Source organism: Eleutherodactylus coqui, chromosome 1, assembly GCF_035609145.1.
Source record: "Eleutherodactylus coqui strain aEleCoq1 chromosome 1, aEleCoq1.hap1, whole genome shotgun sequence".
In the NCBI taxonomy this organism is placed as follows: domain Eukaryota; kingdom Metazoa; phylum Chordata; class Amphibia; order Anura; family Eleutherodactylidae; genus Eleutherodactylus; species Eleutherodactylus coqui.
This window is the reverse complement of record NC_089837.1, coordinates 446,866,239-446,885,384: the sequence shown is the minus strand read 5'-3', so window position 1 is coordinate 446,885,384 and position 19,146 is coordinate 446,866,239. Positions and strand designations below refer to the sequence as shown.

Sequence of the window (19,146 nt, the reverse complement as noted above, 5' to 3'; positions counted from 1 at the left end):
TAATGTACATTGTGCATTAAATATGAGCCATACAGAAGTTATTCACTTACCTGCTCCGTTGCTAGCGTCCTCGTCTCCATGGTTCCGTCTAAATTCGCTGGCAGCTTGCTTTTTTAGACGCGCTTGCGCAGTCCGGTCTTCTCCATTCAGCACGAGCCGCTTCAGTGTGCTCCCCGCTACAGCTCTTCTGCGCATGCGCAGACGAGCTGTCACTGCTCGGGAGCGCGCTGAAGCGGCCATTCTGCACCATCCTCTGTTAGAGGAAGGTGCAGAAACTGGAGCTGCCCAGCGGAGAAGACCAGCCCAGCCCAGCCCAGCCCAGCCCAGCCCAGCAGCCCCGAGAAGCCTCCCAGGTAAGTGATGGGTCGGGGGGGGGGGCTGCCGCTGCGCCGGGCTGCGCCGGGGGGGGGACTGCCGCTGCGCCGGGGGGGCTAGCGCTAGGCCGGGGGGGCTGTCGCTGCGATGGGGGGGGCTGTCGCTAGGCCGGGGGGGCTGTCGCTGCGCCGGGGGAGCTGTCGCTAGGCCGGGGGGGCTGTCGCTGCGCCGGGGGAGCTAGCGCTAGGCCGGGGGGGCTGTCGCTGCGATGGGGGGGGCTGTCGCTAGGCCGGGGGGGCTGTCGCTAGGCCGGGGGAGCTAGCGCTAGGCCGGGGGGGCTGTCGCTAGGCCGGGGGGGCTGTCGCTGCGCCGGGGGAGCTGTCGCTAGGCCGGGGGGGCTGTCGCTGCGCCGGGGGAGCTAGCGCTAGGCCGGGGGGGCTGTCGCTGCGATGGGGGGGGCTGTCGCTAGGCCGGGGGGGCTGTCGCTAGGCCGGGGGAGCTAGCGCTAGGCCGGGGGGGCTGTCGCTGCGCCGGGGGAGCTAGCGCTGGGGAGCCGGGGGCTAGCGCCGGTTACCTGCTGTCTGGTCGGCGGCTGCGGGGCGTCTGGTCGGCGGCTGCGATGCGTCCGGTTGCCATGGAGACACAGCTGGCGGCGTCTCGGGAGCGCGCACGTCGGGCTGCAGCGAGCGACTGGGAAAGAGCCGGCGGCCATCTTGAGGAAACTTTTATAACTTGCTGAAACGCTGGAACGGTAAGTACGAACCAGCTAGAAATGTCATTTACAGGGGGGCTTTGTAATGTATGTTTAATGGGGGGGACTGGGCAAAAAAAAAAATTAACTGCTTCCTCGAGACATCTCCTTTAACTCTTTCATGCCTGCAGACATCCAATACACATATCTTGATGCACTCTACAAACAAGACACTGATAAGACATTGACAGACATAGAACATTATGGAGGGGCCCCACTAACTCTGGGCCACTACATTAATACTACGCCCGCGAAAAGATAGGACTTGCCCTATCTTTCCTGCACGTAATTAATACTATATGCAAGAAAGATAGGGCAGGACCTATCTTCCCGCTTTTTTTCCCAAACTCATTTGTAGTTTGAATGGTAAAAAAAAACAAAGATTTTTACCTTGTCATATACATATTACAACATATACCCCCCTAGCGGTGAGTGTAGTTGCTCATACACTCGTGTGAAGAATCCCTAAATGGGGAAACAAATTGTGGTGCAAAAATCATAAGTAGTTAAATCTCAAGTTAAAAAAAATTTTTTTGTTGTTGTGTGAGCGGTTGAGCTGAGGGTAAGCGTCAGCATGTGAGCAGTTGCGTGCAGGCGTCAGCGTAGGAGCGGTCGCGAGCAGGCCTCAGCGTCTGAGCGGTCGCGTGCAGGCCTCAGCGTCTGAGCGGTCGCGTGCAGGCCTCAGCGTCTGAGCGGTCGCGTGCAGGCCTCAGCGTCTGAGCGGTCGCGTGCAGGCCTCAGCGTCTGAGCGGTCGCGTGCAGGCCTCAGCGTCTGAGCGGTCGCGTGCAGGCCTCAGCGTCTGAGCGGTCGCGTGCAGGCCTCAGCGTCTGAGCGGTCGCGTGCAGGCCTCAGCGTCTGAGCGGTCGCATGCAGGCCTCAGCGTCTGAGCGGTCGCGTGCAGGCCTCAGCGTCTGAGCGGTCGCGTGCAGGCCTCAGCGTCTGAGCGGTCGCGTGCAGGCCTCAGCGTCTGAGCGGTCGCGTGCAGGCCTCAGCGTGCGAGCGGTCGCGAGCAGGGGGGGCAGCGTGCGAGCGGTTGCGAGCAGGGGGGCAGCGTGCGAGCAGGGGGGGCAGCGTGCGAGCGGTTGCGTAGAGGGGGCAGCGTGCGAGCGGTTGCGTAGAGGGGGCAGCGTGCGAGCGGTTGCGTAGAGGGGCCAGCGTGCGAGCGGTTGCGCAGAGGGGGCAGCGTGCGAGCGGTTGCGCAGAGGGGGCAGCGTGCGAGCGGTTGCTCAGAGGGGGCAGCGTGCGAGCGGTTGCGCAGAGGGGGCAGCGTGCGAGCGGTTGCGCAGAGGGGGCAGCGTGCGAGCGGTTGCGCAGAGGGGGCAGCGTGCGAGCGGTTGCGCAGAGGGGGCAGCGTGTGAGCGGTTGCGCAGAGGGGGCAGCGTGCGAGCGGTTGCGCAGAGGGGGCAGTGTGTGAGCGGTTGCGCGTGAGTGGTCTTTGCAGGAGGCAGCGAGTGAGTGGTTGCACATAGGCGACAGCGTGTGAGCGGAGTGTGAACAAGTCTATCTTCACTACTACCACAAGTAAATTGTAGATCCCCATTAGGATGAGCTCCATGCCTGGCAATGTCATCCAGTGTGCTACTTGTGCAATGTATGCGGTCCTTGATCAGCCGATCGAGGGTGCATACTGTTGTGCAAGATGCATGCACGTCGTACATTTAGAAGCCCAAATCCTGGATCTAAATGGGCAATTGGTAACACTGAGAGCCATTGACATCATGGAAAGGAGTTTAGTGCTCACTGAGTAGGCACTCGCTGGGGTAGAGGCGGGGGCGGATGGTAGTACGGAAGAGCAGGGAGAGCAGGCAAGAAGCTGGGTGACAGAAAGAAGGAGGGATAGAGGGAAGAGAACCAGGGAGGCTAGTCCTGAACTGGCACAACCCAACAAGTTTGCAAGATTGGCAGATGAGGGGGATGCCATTACAGAGCCAGCACCGCTGCAGCACGACACACCCTCTGAACGCCAGGGGGATGACTGCTCCAGTGAGAAGGGGACGGGGAGCGTAGGGCAGGCTAGACAGGTCCTAGTGGTGGGGGACTCAATTATTAGGGGGACAGAGAGGGCAATCTGTCATAAAGACTGGGATCGTCAAACGGTGTGTTGTCTTCCTAGCGCTCGAGTTCGACACATCGCGGATCGGATTGACAGATTACTGGGAGGGGCTGGCGAGGATCCAGCGGTCATGGTGCACGTTGGCACCAATGAACAAATTAGAGGTCAATGGAGGGCCCTCAAAAACGATTTCAGGGACCTAGGGTCCAAGCTTAGGGCACGGACCTCCAGGGTAGTTTTCTCAGAAATACTACCTGCACCTAAAGTCACACTAGAAAGGCAGCAGGATCTTAGGGAGGTAAACAAGTGGCTCCGGAGTTGGTGTAAGAAGGAGGGATTTGGGTTCCTGGAGAACTGGGCTGACTTTGCTGTCGGCTACAGGCTCTACCATAGGGATGGGCTGCATCTTAACGGGGAGGGTGCAGCTGTGCTGGGGGAAAAGATGGCTAGAAGGCTGGAGGAGTGTTTAAACTAGGGACTGGGGGGAGGGCAAAATGAGAAATAGTGGGGTAGCCAGTGTAGATAGCAACCTGGGTCAAAGAAATGGGAATGGGGGTCGAGCAGGGGGGGGGGGGGGGGTTAGTACAGTTAGAAATGTGAGGTCAGCTATTAGTACGAATAGCAACAAAACTAATTTAAAAAACAAAAATAACGATATCAATTGTATGACCACAAAGGCAAGAAGTCTGATTGGTAAAGTGGGTGAGCTTGAAGCAAGAATGACTGATGAGAGTTATGATATAGTTGGAATAACGGAAACATGGCTTGATGATAAGTGTGATTGGGCGGCGAATTTACAGGGGTACAATCTCTTCAGAAGAGACCGAAGGAACCAGAAAGGGGGAGGGGTATGTCTGTACGTCAAATTGAACTTAAATCCGAGACTACGGGAGGACATAGGGGTAGGAGAAGAACAGGTGGAATCTCTGTGGGTAGAAATACAGGGAAGAAAAAATAACAAACTCCTGATAGGGGTTTTCTATAGACCACCAAAAGCAACAGAAGAAACTGAAAACTTACTATTAAGGCAGATAGAAGAAGTGTCAAACCGCAATGAAGTAATTATAATGGGGGACTTTAATTATCCAGATATTATATGGGAAAATGAGACCTGCAAATCTCACAGGGGTGATAAGTTCTTGAGAGTAATTAATGATAATTATCTGAACCAACTGGTGCAGGAACCAACAAGAGGGAGGGCCATTCTGGACCTAGTACTAACTAACAAACCGGACCGAATAAAGGGGGTACAGGTTGAGGGGCACTTGGGGAACAGTGACCACAATATAATCAACTTCCAGCTGTCATTCAATAAGAAGCCTTATCAGGGAGCGACAAACAAACTAAACTTTAGTAAAGCAAAATTTGATGTGCTTAGAACTACTATCGGTAACATTAAATGGGACAACATCCTCAAAAATGCCAGTACAAATGGGAAAAGTTCAAAAGGATCCTAATCACTTCATGTGAACAGTTCATTCCCTTTAAAAATAAAAGAATCTCAACCAAAAGGAAACCAATGTGGCTCGACAAGACGGTAAGAGGGTCAATAAACGAAAAAAAGAAAGTGTTCAAACTACTAAAGCAAGAAGGCAGCGAAGAAGCACTAAAATCGTACAGGGAAAAAAACAAAATATGCAAAGATACGATCAAAATTGCCAAGGAGGAGGCGGAAAGACTGATCGCCAAAGAGAGCAAAAACAACCCAAAACTATTTTTCAACTATATTAACAGCAAAAGGATTTGCAGGGAGAGCATTGGCCCTTTAACAAATAATGCAGGGGAAATCATTGAAGATGAAGGAGGGAAGGCAAATCTACTAAATAGTTTCTTTTCAAGCGTATTCACAAACGAAAAGGAAATGCCACACGAGAAACAGGGGAATAAAATAAACCCCTCGCCAAATATGTCATACCTAACGCAGTAGGAAGTGCGGAACAGGTTAAAGAAGATTAAAATCGATAAATCGCCAGGCCCAGATGGAATACACCCAAGGATACTAAGGGAACTAAGTGATGAGATAGCTAGGCCGCTATATCTAATATTTCTAGACACGTTCAAGACCGGTGTTGTACCATTGGATTGGCGCATTGCCAACGTGGTACCAATTTATAAAAAGGGGACCAAAAGTGAGCCTGGCAACTACAGGCCAGTAAGTCTCACTTCAGTAACGGGAAAAATTTTCAAGGGGATTCTGAGAGACGCCATTGATGAGCACCTCAAGGTGAACAAGGGAATAACTCCTCACCAGCATGGATTCATGAAGGGTCGCTCATGTCAGACAAATCTGATCAGTTTCTACGATGAAGTAAGCTTTAAGCTGGACCTGGGAGAGTCTATGGCTCTCGTATATCTGGACTTCTCTAAAGCGTTTGACACAGTGCCACATAATAGGCTAATATACAAAATGAGACAGCTTGGATTGGGTGAAAACGTGTGTAATTGGGTTAAAAATTGGCTCAATGATAGAAAGCAGAGGGTGGTAATAAATGGCTCATACTCTGATTGGGCCACAGTCACTAGTGGGGTACCACAGGGCTCAGTATTAGGCCCCATTCTGTTCAATATATTTATCAACGACCTGATAGAGGGGCTGCACAGCAAAATTTCAATATTTGCGGATGACACAAAATTATACAATATAATTAATGCAACGGAGGACAATGTACGGCTACAAACGGACCTAAATAAGCTGGGGGCTTGGGCAGAAAAATGGCAAATGAAGTTCAATGTTGATAAATGTAAGGTTATGCACATGGGCAGCAAGAATGGTTGTTACCAATATTCACTTAATGGGGTACCGCTAGGGAAAAGTGATATGGAAAAAGACCTGGGGGTACTAGTGGACTATAGACTAAAGTGGAGTAACCAATGCCAATCAGCTGCTGCAAAGGCAAATGAAGTTTTGGGATGCATTAAAAGAGGTATAGGGGCGAAGGACGAGAACATTATCCTTCCATTATATAAGGCACTTGTCAGGCCTCACATGGAATACTGCGTACAGTTCTGGTCCCCGGTGCTCAGGAAAGATGCTACGGTATTGGAGGGGGTTCAAAGAAGGGCAACTAAACTAATACATGGAATGACGGGACTGGCATACCCAGAGAGGCTATCCAAATTGGGACTATTTACTCTAGAAAAAAGAAGGTTAAGAGGCGACCAAATAACCATGTATAAGTACATGAGGGGACAATACAAGGATCTCTCCCAGGATCTGTTTATACCCAGGACTGCAACGGTAACAAGAGGGCATCCGCTATGCTTAGAAGAATGCAGGTTTCATCACCAACATAGAAAAGGTTTCTTTACTGTTAGAGCAGTTAGACTATGGAACTCTCTGCCGGAGGAAGTGGTGATGGCAAAATCCATAGAGGAATTTAAAAGGGGGCTTGATGTCTTTCTGGAGAGGAAGGATATTATAAGCTATAAATCTAAGATTATTTGTTAATCTGGGTATATAGGCAGGTAGGAACTATTAGGGGTTGATCCAGGGAACAGTCTGATTGCCATTAGGGAGTCGGGAAGGAATTTTTTCCCCAAAAGGGCTATTGGCTTCTGCTCTTGGGGTTTTTTGCCTTCCTCTGGATCAACAAAACAGGAGGCTAGACAGGCTGGACTAGATGGACATTGTCTTCATTCAGCCTTACGAACTATGTTACTATGTTAGGCCTTAGTCAGACGGGCGTTTTTTGCCGCAATTTGCGGATCGCATGACGGATGCGCATCTGCAAATCGCGTGACCGGTGCGCGCAAGTCGCCCGCAAATCGCCCGAAAATCTGCTCCTAGCCGCGTTTCATTAGAAACGGGCCGGAGCTGTCCAGCGCATTGCATTCAATGGAGACGGCAATACAGCCGTCTCCATTGAAAGCAATGCGCTGCGGGCGAGCCCGGGATGAATTGTCGGTAAGGGCTTAAATATATAAGCCCTTACCTGCAATCCATCCTAAAATGTGTTAAAATAAAAAAAAATTGCATTCTCACCTTCTGCCTGCAGCTCCGGGCAGCCGTCCTGCAGTGGGTGTGAAGGGGGTGTGAGTCAGACCTGCCCCCTGATTGGCTCAGCGCTGAGCCAATCAGAGACATGCCTCACTCACACCCATTCATGAATTCATGAATGGATGTGAGTCAGACCTGCCCCTGATTGGCTCAGCGCTGAGAGGCAGCAGTCACTCACCCATTCATGAATTCATGAATGGTTGTGTGAGTGAAACCGGCCTCTGATTGGTCAGGCTGTGACCAATCAGAGCAGATCATTCAGCAGGCGGGGATTTTAAAGCCCCGCCGGCTGAATAGTGCCGAGAAGCAGTTCAGGAGAACTGACAGCGGCCGCGGCTGGACTCCGGCTGCAGCGGAAAGGTGAGTATACAATTTTTTTTTATTTTAACACATTTTAGCATGAATTGCAGGGAAGGGTTTATATATTTAACCCCTTCCCGACAATTAACCCCGCGCACGCCGGCAGCCCATTGCTTTCAATGGAGCGGCTGTATTGCCGCTCCATTGAATTCAATGGGCAAACATCGTTCTTCTCTGCCACAGCTGTTACAGCTGTGGCAGAGAAGAATGATTTGTCTTCTATATGTTCTCAATGGGGTCGGCGCTGCTGCCGCCGGCCCCATTGAGCGCATATACAGAAGCGAACAGGAATCGCACATCGCAGATAGGTGCGATCTGCGATTTTTTGTTCTATAATTTTTCGGACGAGCGCATAAAAAGCGCTTATGTGTCCGATACCATTGCGAAGCAATGGTTTTAAAAAATCGCCGGACGCATGCGCATGCGCAAATCGCGGCAAAAAACGCCCGTCTGACTAAGCCCTTACTATGTTACATCCGCATATATGACTTTTATCTGACATAAAACACTAATACTATTGTTTGGATCATTTGTATTTCATGTAGGGATCGGGAGATCCAACTGTATGAATTGTCTAACCTGGAGCCATACTGCCAGATTACTGGACTAGAAACTATGCCACTGAAATTAGACTACTGGTAAAGTATAACTGAGAGCATGCAATATGCTTACTAATCAAATCTGCGAGCACAAAATATTCTGAACCTTGAATAATAATAAGGATATTGTTAATTTAGCAATTCCATACTAAAATGTTAATATTGCAGTTGCCCCCTTAAGCACAAGGAGTCTTCTGATATTAAGATGCAGGACTGAAGGGAATTTGAAAAAGTGAATATGTTTCACTATCAGGGTTTTAATTAGGAAAAGGAAGTATAAGTAATACATTCCCTTTAACCCCTTCCCGATGTGTCAGGAACCAAGCCTGCTACATGCACAGCAGGTGTCAGCCATCTTTGACAGCTGACAGCAGCCAGCAACAGCTACCATCAGCGTTCACGCCGATCTCAGCTGTTAATCCTTTAAATGTCACCATCATTTCTGACAATAGCATTATAATTTCCCTGCATTCAAGACTCCTGAACCCCCCAATGCAATTGGGGTATGACATTTGTTTGTCATAGCGGCCTAGGGCCTTCTGAAAGCCTTGAAGGCCTGTGGCATAACTTGATGGACTGCCTGTTAGAACACAGTGTAAAGACTACTTTACATGGGGCGATTATGGCCAGAATTCTTGCTAGAAACTGTAAATTCAGGCAATGATTGTCCCGTGTACATATGGTCGCCGACAGGGCACTGAGTAAGAAATCACTCACCTGTCGGGGCCGCTTATTTTTTAGCAGAGATAAAAACCAAGCAATTGTTGGGTCGTATAAACAGGAGCCTCTCAATGTTTGCGCAACTCCTGTTTACTAAGAATAGGGGTGAGCAGGTCGGAACCATAGTTGGGCGGCAGTTCATTGGACGGCTGTTAGTCGATTGTGTCCAATAGTCGTTCTGTGTAAAGGGATCTTAATGCAATACTATGGTAGTTCGGTATTGCTGTAAGGCCTCCTGCATGCGAACAGGTCGGATTCCGCAAGCGGGAGCCCACAGTGAAATCAGACCTTGTGCCCAGCCAGCGTCCACACATACCTGTCTTCTTTCTCTGTACTTAACATGGTCTGCACGGCTCGCCGTTGGACATGTGCAGTAAAGTTTTTTTAAATCCCTGCTTTTCCCGTCTCGTCACTAGTTGATGACGCGGAATCCTTCAATGGAAGCAGTCAGCATGGAATCCATGCAAAAATAGAGCATGCTGCGATTTTTCCTACACAAGCGCCAAATCACAATTGATTTCCGCTCATGCGCAGGAAGAAGCGCTTTTCCATAGCATTTTACGAACGCATTTGCTGCGGATCCGTAGTGCAGACGCCAACCCCAGATTCCGCAATGCAAATCCGTTTGTGTGCAGGCACCCTAATTGTACTGATCCACAGCATAAAGATAACATATCATTTTTACTGCATCATGAATGTCATAAAAGCCAACCACCCAAAATAATTGTCCACTTGCATTTTCCCATTTCTCCCCATTTTTTTTACATTTTTCAGCACATCATATGGTATGTTAAATTACCACAGGAAAATACAACTCGCCCTGCAAAAAACAAGCCCTCGTGTAGATATGTAACCAGCTAATAAGAGCTATGTTATTTTTGAAAGTGGGGAGGTAAAAAGAAAATGAGAAAATGTAAAAGAGACGCGGCAGGTAGGGGTTAATGAGATCATTGATGCTTTGGTGGTCCCCATTGTGTCACTGATCCCAAAGACTTACTTTGATAACCATGATCCCTGGGCCATCTTCAAGTTGTATTGAATTCCTGAAAGGGGTATTCCCTTCTCGGCCTTTCATATCTGAGATGGGAAACTGCTACGATGATTACCGGCTACCCGATCGCAGCCTACAGAAAGAGCTCTGCACCGTGTCCATAGCTCTCAATGAAGTGAATGTGAGCTACTGAAACAGCATAGCAGCACGCTACACTGTTTCCGTAGTCCCCATTCACTTCCATGAGAACTACTGAAACGACGCTTGGCTGAAGCACTCGGCTCTTTCCAACAGGTGAACAGAGGGCGACGTTTTCCCATTTCGGCTATGAAATGGAGATGAAAATACCCCTTTAATTTTCTTTTCTCCTTAGTTCTTAAAAAACCCTTTTCAAAAAAACCCTCAAAAACATAAACATCTGTGTTCTATGATCTATATATACTAATTTTAACTATCTTGAGCCTACGGGGATATGCTGTATACAAGACTCAGCCGGTAAACGTATTTCTCCTGTTTTCCTTCTAGTGGAACGGACAGTGATGAATGTATGATTCTATATGGGGACGACAAGGTAAGCAGATGAAAAAAACTCACCCGCCGCTGGTCACGCAGTGTTTATACCTGAATTTCATTTTGCCAAGAAGCAGTTACCTGGTAATATACCGTACAGATAGGCTAAAGGACTTTTTTCACGGGTGGATGATTGTGAACAAATGTTGGTTCACTCGATTATCCGCCTCTGAGAAGTTGCTGACGATTTCCTGAAGAACAAGCAAACATCTTTTATGCGGCACCAAAGATCATTGTTATCGGTGGCCCATCTTCCTATGTGAGCCATGGATGCTCTGCTGACAGTGATAAAAGAGTAGGGCGAACAAATTCATATTGTCTGAATTGGCTTGTGTGAAGCCCAGAATAGTATGGACTCAGATCAGGCCGTATAAGAGCTTCTGCATACAGCAGTGTGGTGGACATGGAGACTTTATAGCAACGCCCATGGCCTGCACAACCCCTTTAGTACAGAACCATGTACACTGCCTTACAAACGTAGGGCTCATTCACATGGGCGTATTACGCGCATATTTTTTACATGTGTAATACAAAGTGAATAGAAGCCATTGATTTCAATGGGTTCATTCATTCAAATACACTCTTTGTCAAAAAATATCCAGCACCTAGAAGAAATTGTTTTTTTGCTGCAAAACTTGGCATGCAGTTACATCTCAGGCAAATATGCAATTGATTAGAGTTGTGGCGTGATTAGATGAACGGTCTGTTACGGTACTAGTGGGGTGCTTAGGTATGCATGGCATGGGCCTCCCTGATCTACACCCACGCCACTGTCCCTTCTTGGAGATAGTCCTGATGGTGGACACGTCCAGGCCGCCAACTCAGACCCTACGCTTACTAGGGTGAACAGACAGGGACCGCAGTACCTATGCAAGAGACTAACACCCACTAGCACTGACAGGAAAGGCAGATGACAAGAATCAACGCAAAACAATACAAACAGAACAGAGGCAGATGGTAAGGCCGGGCTGATAACAGCGAGGTCTAGCAGACAAACTGACAGAAGCAAGATACAAACAGAGGCGGACTGGAAAACCCTGGCTGATAACAGCGAGGTCTAGCAGACAAACTGAAGAGAAGCAGGATACCAAACGAGACAGACTAGCTAGCAGACTGAGGGAATGGCACAAAGTACCAGGGCCAGATTACCAGCAGGTCAGAGTAGCTGGACTACTCAGCAGACACTAAAAAACTGAACGTAGAAGCAAAGTCTAGCGGACAGGCCTGGCAGATAACAGAAAGTAAAGCAGACAATAGCAAGGTCCAACGGACATGCTGACAGAAGCAGGATACAAACAGAGGGCACTGAAAAACTGGACAGTGAAAACTGAAAATAATAGCAAGGGCTAGCAGACAGGCCTGGCAGATCACAGAAAGTAAAGCAGACAATAGCAAGGTCTAACGGACATGAAAAACAGAACACTGAACAATAATCGGCCCCTCCCAGGCAGCATGAGCTGGATCTTATAGGGAGGCGGGAGGAGCCGATCAGTAGATAGACCTGTAAATCGCCAGCACACAACTCAGACACATAGCAGGGTAATTAACCTGACTGGCAGGCACAGGAGCTGTTAACCCTGGCTCGTCTGCACAGAACAAGGTGTGCTGGCAAAATAAACTATGAGCTGACAGGCGTAACACAGGCTTGTCACCTGAGGCCCTAAAAGTGGTTTCAACCTTGGCCTATAAAAAGGCTCTCAGAGATTACTTGTGTGTAGTAGATGTCCTCTTGTGTAGAGCTTCTTCACCGCTAGATACCTGTATGACACAATCAAAGAGATTTCACCCAGGTAATAGAGTTTGAGAGGGGTTGCATTTTTGGAAAGTGAGATGCTGGATGGTCATATTGACGAATTTCCTGCCACCTGGGCCGTTTTGAGCAGTGTTGGGACCAGTGGATGTATGAGGGCACACAAGGTGACTGGGCTCAGGACACCATCGACAGACCACCAATAGAGAGCATTATCTGATCTTCCAACAAGCACAAGCAGCTCCAACCGTCATCCAGAGACAGCTGGCACCATCGTTACAGGCCCCTGTGTCTGTCGGAACCGTTTGCAGGTGCTTGGCTGAAGGACATTTGGTTGCCCATAGCAACCAATCACAAAGCAGCTTTTATTTTACCACAGCTCTACTGGAATGAAAGCCATGCTGGGATTGGTTGCTATAAGCAACACACAGCTCTTTTAGGGTGCGTTCACTAGTATCGGAAATGCTGTGGATCTTTACAAAAATTTGCAGCATTTCTGCATTAAAAACCAAGTGGGGTGGATTTTGACTCAAATTCAACTGCAGACCTAAAGCTGATTTCAATTCCTGCTATTATTTAAGAGGAGCAGTTAACCTTTTCCAATCCACTGTCTGACCTCTGTATACATTACGATTTAAGGCTGTACAGTTCCGATGTTGGAAGACGTCCGTCGGGGTTCTCTTACTGTATATTTCCAGCCTCTCTGCTGTTGGAGCCTATCCAACATGTCACCTCATGCAGTACTGGCTGTAGCCAGCATATAGTGCTGTTGTATAACGGCAGAAAAAGAGTAAAACCCCTAGGAAAACCAGGATACAAATTGGATTGGAAAGGGTTAAAGATACTTATTAGCATTCCTGCCTTGATGAAGAGCGCTGCTCACTGCCTTTTTTCTCCAAGCACTACTGAGCGCATTTACGCATCACCTGAACAGCGTGGTTTTGGTCAGGAGATACGGACGAGCGCTCAGTAGCACTCTTTGTCAAGGCAGGAACAGCAATAAGTATCTTTAATTGCACCTCTTAAATACTAGTTATAGCCGAAAGACTGAAATCAGCTGCCTTCCCGCAACTGAATCTGAATTAAAAATTCACACCAGTGGTGCAGATTTTGACTCGGTTTTTGATGCGGAAATGCTGCAGATTTGTTATGGCAATTTGATGCACTAATGGAAGGGAGTTCTATGTTCAGTAGACTCCTCTCTTTCCAGTATGTACTGGTACTTCACTTTGCACAGCTTTTTCTTACGAGCGCAGATCCTTTTTAATTACTGCATTATTAGGGCTTATTTACACAAGCATATATCGGCCACCGTTTTTACAGCCAGCCGATATACGCTACCATCTGAGCTGTCTTCTCCTTCCCTTCCCCCCTCCCCTGGCTGTTTGCAATGGGAGGGGACAGGATAGAGGAGGAGCTTAGCTCCGCCCCCCATCCCAACCCCTCCCATTGCAAACAGACAGAGGGGGGAAGGGAAGGGGAAGACAGCTTAGATGGTAGCGTATATCGTCCAGCCGTAAAAAAGGCGACCGATATACACTCATGTAAATAAGCCCTTATGCTGTGGATTTTGGTTCGGATGTGCAGCATTTCCGCTACTTCACAGTAAATCTCCCTCCATGTCCTAAAACTATGCCCATTCATTCTTACTTGTCATGATGAAAATAAATACATAAATTAATATTACAGATGACATAAAATAAAAGTGGATGTTATAGTCTCATTCTCGGTGTCTCCTTTATTTCAGGGATGTGTGAACATACTGCTCTTTACTTCAATAGGAGAAACACTAAGGTACAATAATGTCTAACAAAACAAAAATCTTGACATAATGGAAACTGTTGTAAATAATCTACAGTGTGGGCCACAGAAGAGTAGCACACCTCTTATCCCACCCACACTCACCCATAGCAACCAAGGCTGATTTTCCTTTAGATAGCTTTCATAAAAGTGTGGTGCTGGGATCAGAGGCGCGCTATTTTTTCATGGCCCACCTTGTACTATACAATGGCTCCCTGTACGATTGGTGAGGTTCCAACTTTTGAGACCCCACCAATTCTGAGAATGAAGAAGATGGAGTACTGCCTTAGTGCCGTGTACCCTTCACTGCTTTCCCTGCACAGCAGCACCTGTGTCACCTGTTCTGCAGTGTTTCTGTAGTGGCCCGAAGTCTATATTTCTGGCCCCTCCATAATTGTCATATATGTCATGTCTTTTGTGTAGATGCACTGTGCAAACTGTCTAGTCTCTTGTTATGTGTATTGAACATAGTGGCTGGAATACGTCTGGGAATGTATCAATATCTGTCTAGTCACGTGATGTCTGTACCCTATAAATATGAGTGATTGGGGTGTTGTGAGAGAGCCGAGTCCAGGATCTTCAACGGTAGTGAGAAGAAAGTGCCAGACACATGGGGGTGCCTTTAACCCTTCATGTGGTGAAGAGAATGGAGGCTGAGGAAAGGTATCCTGATGTCCCGATCCCAGGAACCTTCATCTGAAAGTGAGAGCTGAGTGGAGAGAAGAGTCCACCGTGCAATGATCCAAGTGCTGAATCAAGTGAGTGTCTGTGGAGGGATCCTCCCTCCATCCTCCTCTGGAGTGTTCCCCTTCCAGGAGCGGTACCTTACAGATAACGTGGCCTGTAGGACCGGTGCATCCTCCCTGACCTCAAGTTTACTGTCCTGCCTGCACTGGTGTGTATTAAGCTGTATACTGTCAAGCTTCAAGTAAAGTTTTTCTAGTCTCTGTCAGTTCCCAGGGACTTAGGTATTTAAGTTAACTGTGTGTGTGGACTTTCTTCATTTAACCACCGGGTACGATGAGAAGGAATGATGGCGTCACGCGTGACAAGTCTACAGTCTACCACACGTATACAGGTAATCGCTATCCCAGCGTTGCCTGGAAGAGGCCTATCGGTACTTGGGCCGAAGTTGCGTGTGTCCCTCCTGGGAGGAGTCTGGTAGGAGCCACAAGTGCCAACTCTACCCTCCCAGCTCCTTAGCACGGACCTTGTGTCTGCGTGGCCACTGGGGCACCACATATCGCAGCACCATTCAAGTGAATAGCCTACATCCTCAGAAGATCTGTGGTTTGTTCTCCAAGATGTTTGGAATAACCTCCCTGCTTAAAATTTTTATATAGTACTGTAGTATAGGGGGAAAGGTGGTGTTTTGACTTTATTTTTTTATACTACTTTTGTTTTTTTTTTGTTAGACTTTTTTTTAACCTTTTATATTTGTCCCACCATGGGAGTTGAATATCACAACTTTTGAGCGTTGGTATAATACACTGTGATACTTCAGTAAAAGAGAGTATTATCAAACTACTAACAACCACTTGTCAGTATGTGAGAGCTTCTGAGGCTTCGCCCCTGGTGACATCATAGAAGGTCCTACAACACATTTAAAACACAGAGCCTGACCAACAGAAGAACAACACAGATAGGGCTCTTGAAAAGGGGAGGACAAAAATAACAACATATACAATATGTTTAAAATACAACTAAGCTGTTATTATCTTAGACACAACTCAGCGGTCCTGACAGAAGACACTGACCTCCCCCGACCACAAAGATCTGGTGGGCTAAAGGACCTGTGGTGACATCACTGCTGTGGGAGGAGCCATTGTGCACTTTGGTAAAAGAGATCCGGTAGGCTGAAGGACCTGCAGTGATGTCACTGTGGTGGGGGGAGCTATTGTGTAGTTTTGTAGAAAGTACTGTATACTGGATAAACCAACAGCAGCTACTCCAGGACCTGTGATGACAACACCATCATGTAATCACCTGTGTGGGTGGAGACAGGAATCACATAACCAGGGGTGATCACTGTATCCAGGAGTCTGGTGATGTGTGGAATAGCAGAGCTGTGTATGTGTGATGTGTGTGAATCAGGATGTAGCAATGCTGTATGTCATGCGCTGTATGTGTGATGTGTGAGGATGTAAATGGATGTACAATGTAGCAGAGTTGTGTGTGTAATGTGCTGTGTGTTATGTGTTGGGTCAGCATTCATGTAGTAAAGCTGTGTGTGTAATGTGTGGGAATCAAGATGAATGTAGTAGAGCTGTGTGTGTAATTTGTTGTGTGTGATATGTGTGGGGTCAGGATGGATTTAGTAGAGCTGTGTGTGGGGATCATAATGCATGTACCATGTAGCACAGCTGTGTGGTGCATTGCGCCACCAGAAACACTGGCAACCTATCAGGACCCCGTGATCACATTGTGGGAATCTGAAAGGTGACAGAGAAAGCCCCTCCCTCTGTCAATCTTTTACATTGCACAGTCACATTGACTTGGTATGCAAAAAGTTAAACAGCTGGCATCCCTGCCATTAAAGCTAGAGCCTGTCTGTCATTAAACAACTAAGCCCCCATTCCTACCAGCACGGGAGACAGTATTCTGACGTAGTGCTGTAAAAAGGCACATGCAGCAGAATAAAGCTCATTAGCGCCAGCTGCAAAAGGAGGTCACTAAGGATTTAAATAATTTTTGTTGATCTTTATTTCAAATTTTCAGTGTCATAATCAATATTTTAGAAGCATCCTAAAATCCTGCAATTTTCACACTGATTACTAAGCCCAATGACAGGTCAACAATTCCTGTTCTGTAGAGAAAACTTTTCAGCAGTAATCACATTATCATCACAGGCAAGATTGCAATCAGAAAATTATAACTGATTAGAATAATGCAATGTGTTTCACTACCTGGTTATAATTAGTAAACTAAATGGAGGTGATACATTCCCTTTAACTCTCCTTCTTGTCACATTGAGTGGCTGGTTCTCTATGAAAATTGGTTCAATCAATGATTGCCTGTATAGACCAATTATGTCTAGCCTGGTTGATTTTGTAGATTTTATCCTAATTCTGCATAATGCAAACCTTGAATTCTTGTAACAATGCAAACTTGATTTTTTAGAATGTGGAAGAAGATGCCTCGTCCAGATAACATAATGCCAACCATTGTCTTAGAGAATGCCATCCTCTCTCCTCACGTGACTTTAATCCGCTGGAAAGTGCATGGAGATTGGGTGACACAAGTAAGTTCAAAGTGTTTTTATGCATACATGCAATACACAGCTGACACCAGGTCACAGCGGCCAGGATTGGAGATAACTCTAACCACAGCCATTTAACTATTTAGATACTGTGGTCAGTGCTGACTGCAGGATTTAAATGGTTGGACAGAGGAAAGGGCTTCCTCCTCATCCCATGATTGTCCCCCCATTCTAAGATTGCAGGATGCCTTTTGGTTGCTAATACAGCATGGGGTCTAATGAAGACTCCCAGGTTTATCATGGATTACTCCCTATTAAGACTTCCCTGGGGCACTGCAGTATATCGTAAAAATGATCGGATAATTACAAGTTCACATCCTCTATGTGAGCTAGAAAAAAATAAGTTTAAGGGCTCATTCACACTTGGCTCCTGGCAAGGGAAGGGGGCGGGAGCTAATGTGCTAAGCTCCAGCCCCATCTCCACCCCTTGTCAGCTGCCAGCAATGGGAGGATGCGGGACCATAGCAACTAGCTTTCAACCCGTCGCCTCCCATTGCAAACAGCCGGCAAGGGGCAGAGAAGCGGAGGGAAGGGGTTGGGAGTTTAGAGACACGCTGCTAAACTCCCATCTCCCTTCTCCAGCAGCTACCATAGGCTCTCATAGGAGTCTAAGGAAGCCACTGCTGTATTCCAGCCAGAAGATAGTTCCTGAACTATCTTTCCTGGCCGGTATAAAAGAGCCTGGCCGAAATTCGCTCCGTATGCGCTTTCTTAGTCGGCCGGGTGCTTTTACGCAGTAATACGTCCATCTACACTGATGCATTGTAAACTAATGCATCAGATGGGCAGCGTATATCTGCTTGGTGTGAAAGTGCGGCCGATATACGCTTGTGTGAATAACACCTAATAATTTAAGAAAAAAAAAAAAAATTACAATCTTATTATTAACCCCTTAATGACATAGCCTATTTTGGGCTTAAGGACGCAACGATTTTTGGCGGATTTTCTTCTCCATTTATCAAAAGTCATAACTTTTTTTTCCCGTCGACACGGCTGTATAAGGGCTTGTTTTTTGCTTGTTTTTTGGCGAACTGTAATTTTTATCGGCATCATTTTTGGGTACATTGACTATATTGTAAAACTTTTTTTTTTTTTTTAATGATAGCAGGGAGAGAAAACGCATCAATTCTGCCAAAGATTTTTTTTTTTACAGCGTTAACCATGCAGCATAAATGAGACATTCCATTTTTTCTGCGGGTCGGTACGGTTACAACAATACCAAACTTCTTACATTTTTTTAGGTTTTTCCATTTTTCTGCAATAAAACCCCTTTTTTTGGAAATATTTTTTTTTCTGAATCGCTGCATTCAAAGTCCTGTAACTTTTTTATTTTTTGATATACAGAGCTCTATGAGGGCTTATTTTTTGTGAGACGAGCTGTAGTTTTTATTGGTACCTTCTTGGGGTACATACAGCTTTTTTGATCACTTTTATTGCGTTTTTAGTGAGGCAAAATGCTAAAAATTAGCATTTTGCCTCAGTTTTTTTAGCCTTTTTTTTTAACGCTTTTTTCCGTGTACAGTCAAAAGCATGTACAACTTATTGTACGTGTCGTTACGGACGTGAAAATACCAAATATGTGGGGTTTTAATTTTTGTTTACCTTTTTTTATGCTAATCTGAAAAAAAGCATAAAAAAAGTTATTTTGTTAACTTTTTTTTAAAATTTTTTTAATTCATTTTTTTAATCTTTTATTTTTTTTTTACAACATTTGTGTCCCTCTGGGGGACTTTCACCACAGCCCTGATGATCGCTGTGATAAGGCATGGCAGGGCTACTGCCCTGCCATGCCTTATCGCTTATACAGCGATCTCAGGCACTGGCAACACAGGACGCCAGTGTCTGGCATCCTGTTGCCATGGTGATAGGCCGGGCTCTCGCGATAACATCGCGAGAGCTGGCTGAAGACACAGAAGGAGCGCGCTCCCTCTGTGAACTCTTTCATTGCCGTGATCTACTTAGATCGCGGCAGGGAAGGGG

At 47.0% G+C, this 19,146-nt stretch overlaps 1 protein-coding gene across 1 annotated transcript in view; it reads left to right on the top strand.

Annotated features, from left to right (window-relative positions):
• The window catches only part of LOC136612785 (cilia- and flagella-associated protein 337-like), a 156,078-nt gene that overhangs the window by 24,554 nt on the left and 112,378 nt on the right, over positions 1-19,146 (top strand). The window contains exons 8-11 of the mRNA XM_066593457.1: positions 8,023-8,115; positions 10,313-10,358; positions 13,855-13,901; positions 17,028-17,148. Coding sequence (XP_066449554.1) covers positions 8,023-8,115; positions 10,313-10,358; positions 13,855-13,901; positions 17,028-17,148 — 307 coding nt within the window. The remainder of the gene's footprint in view (positions 1-8,022; positions 8,116-10,312; positions 10,359-13,854; positions 13,902-17,027; positions 17,149-19,146) is intronic.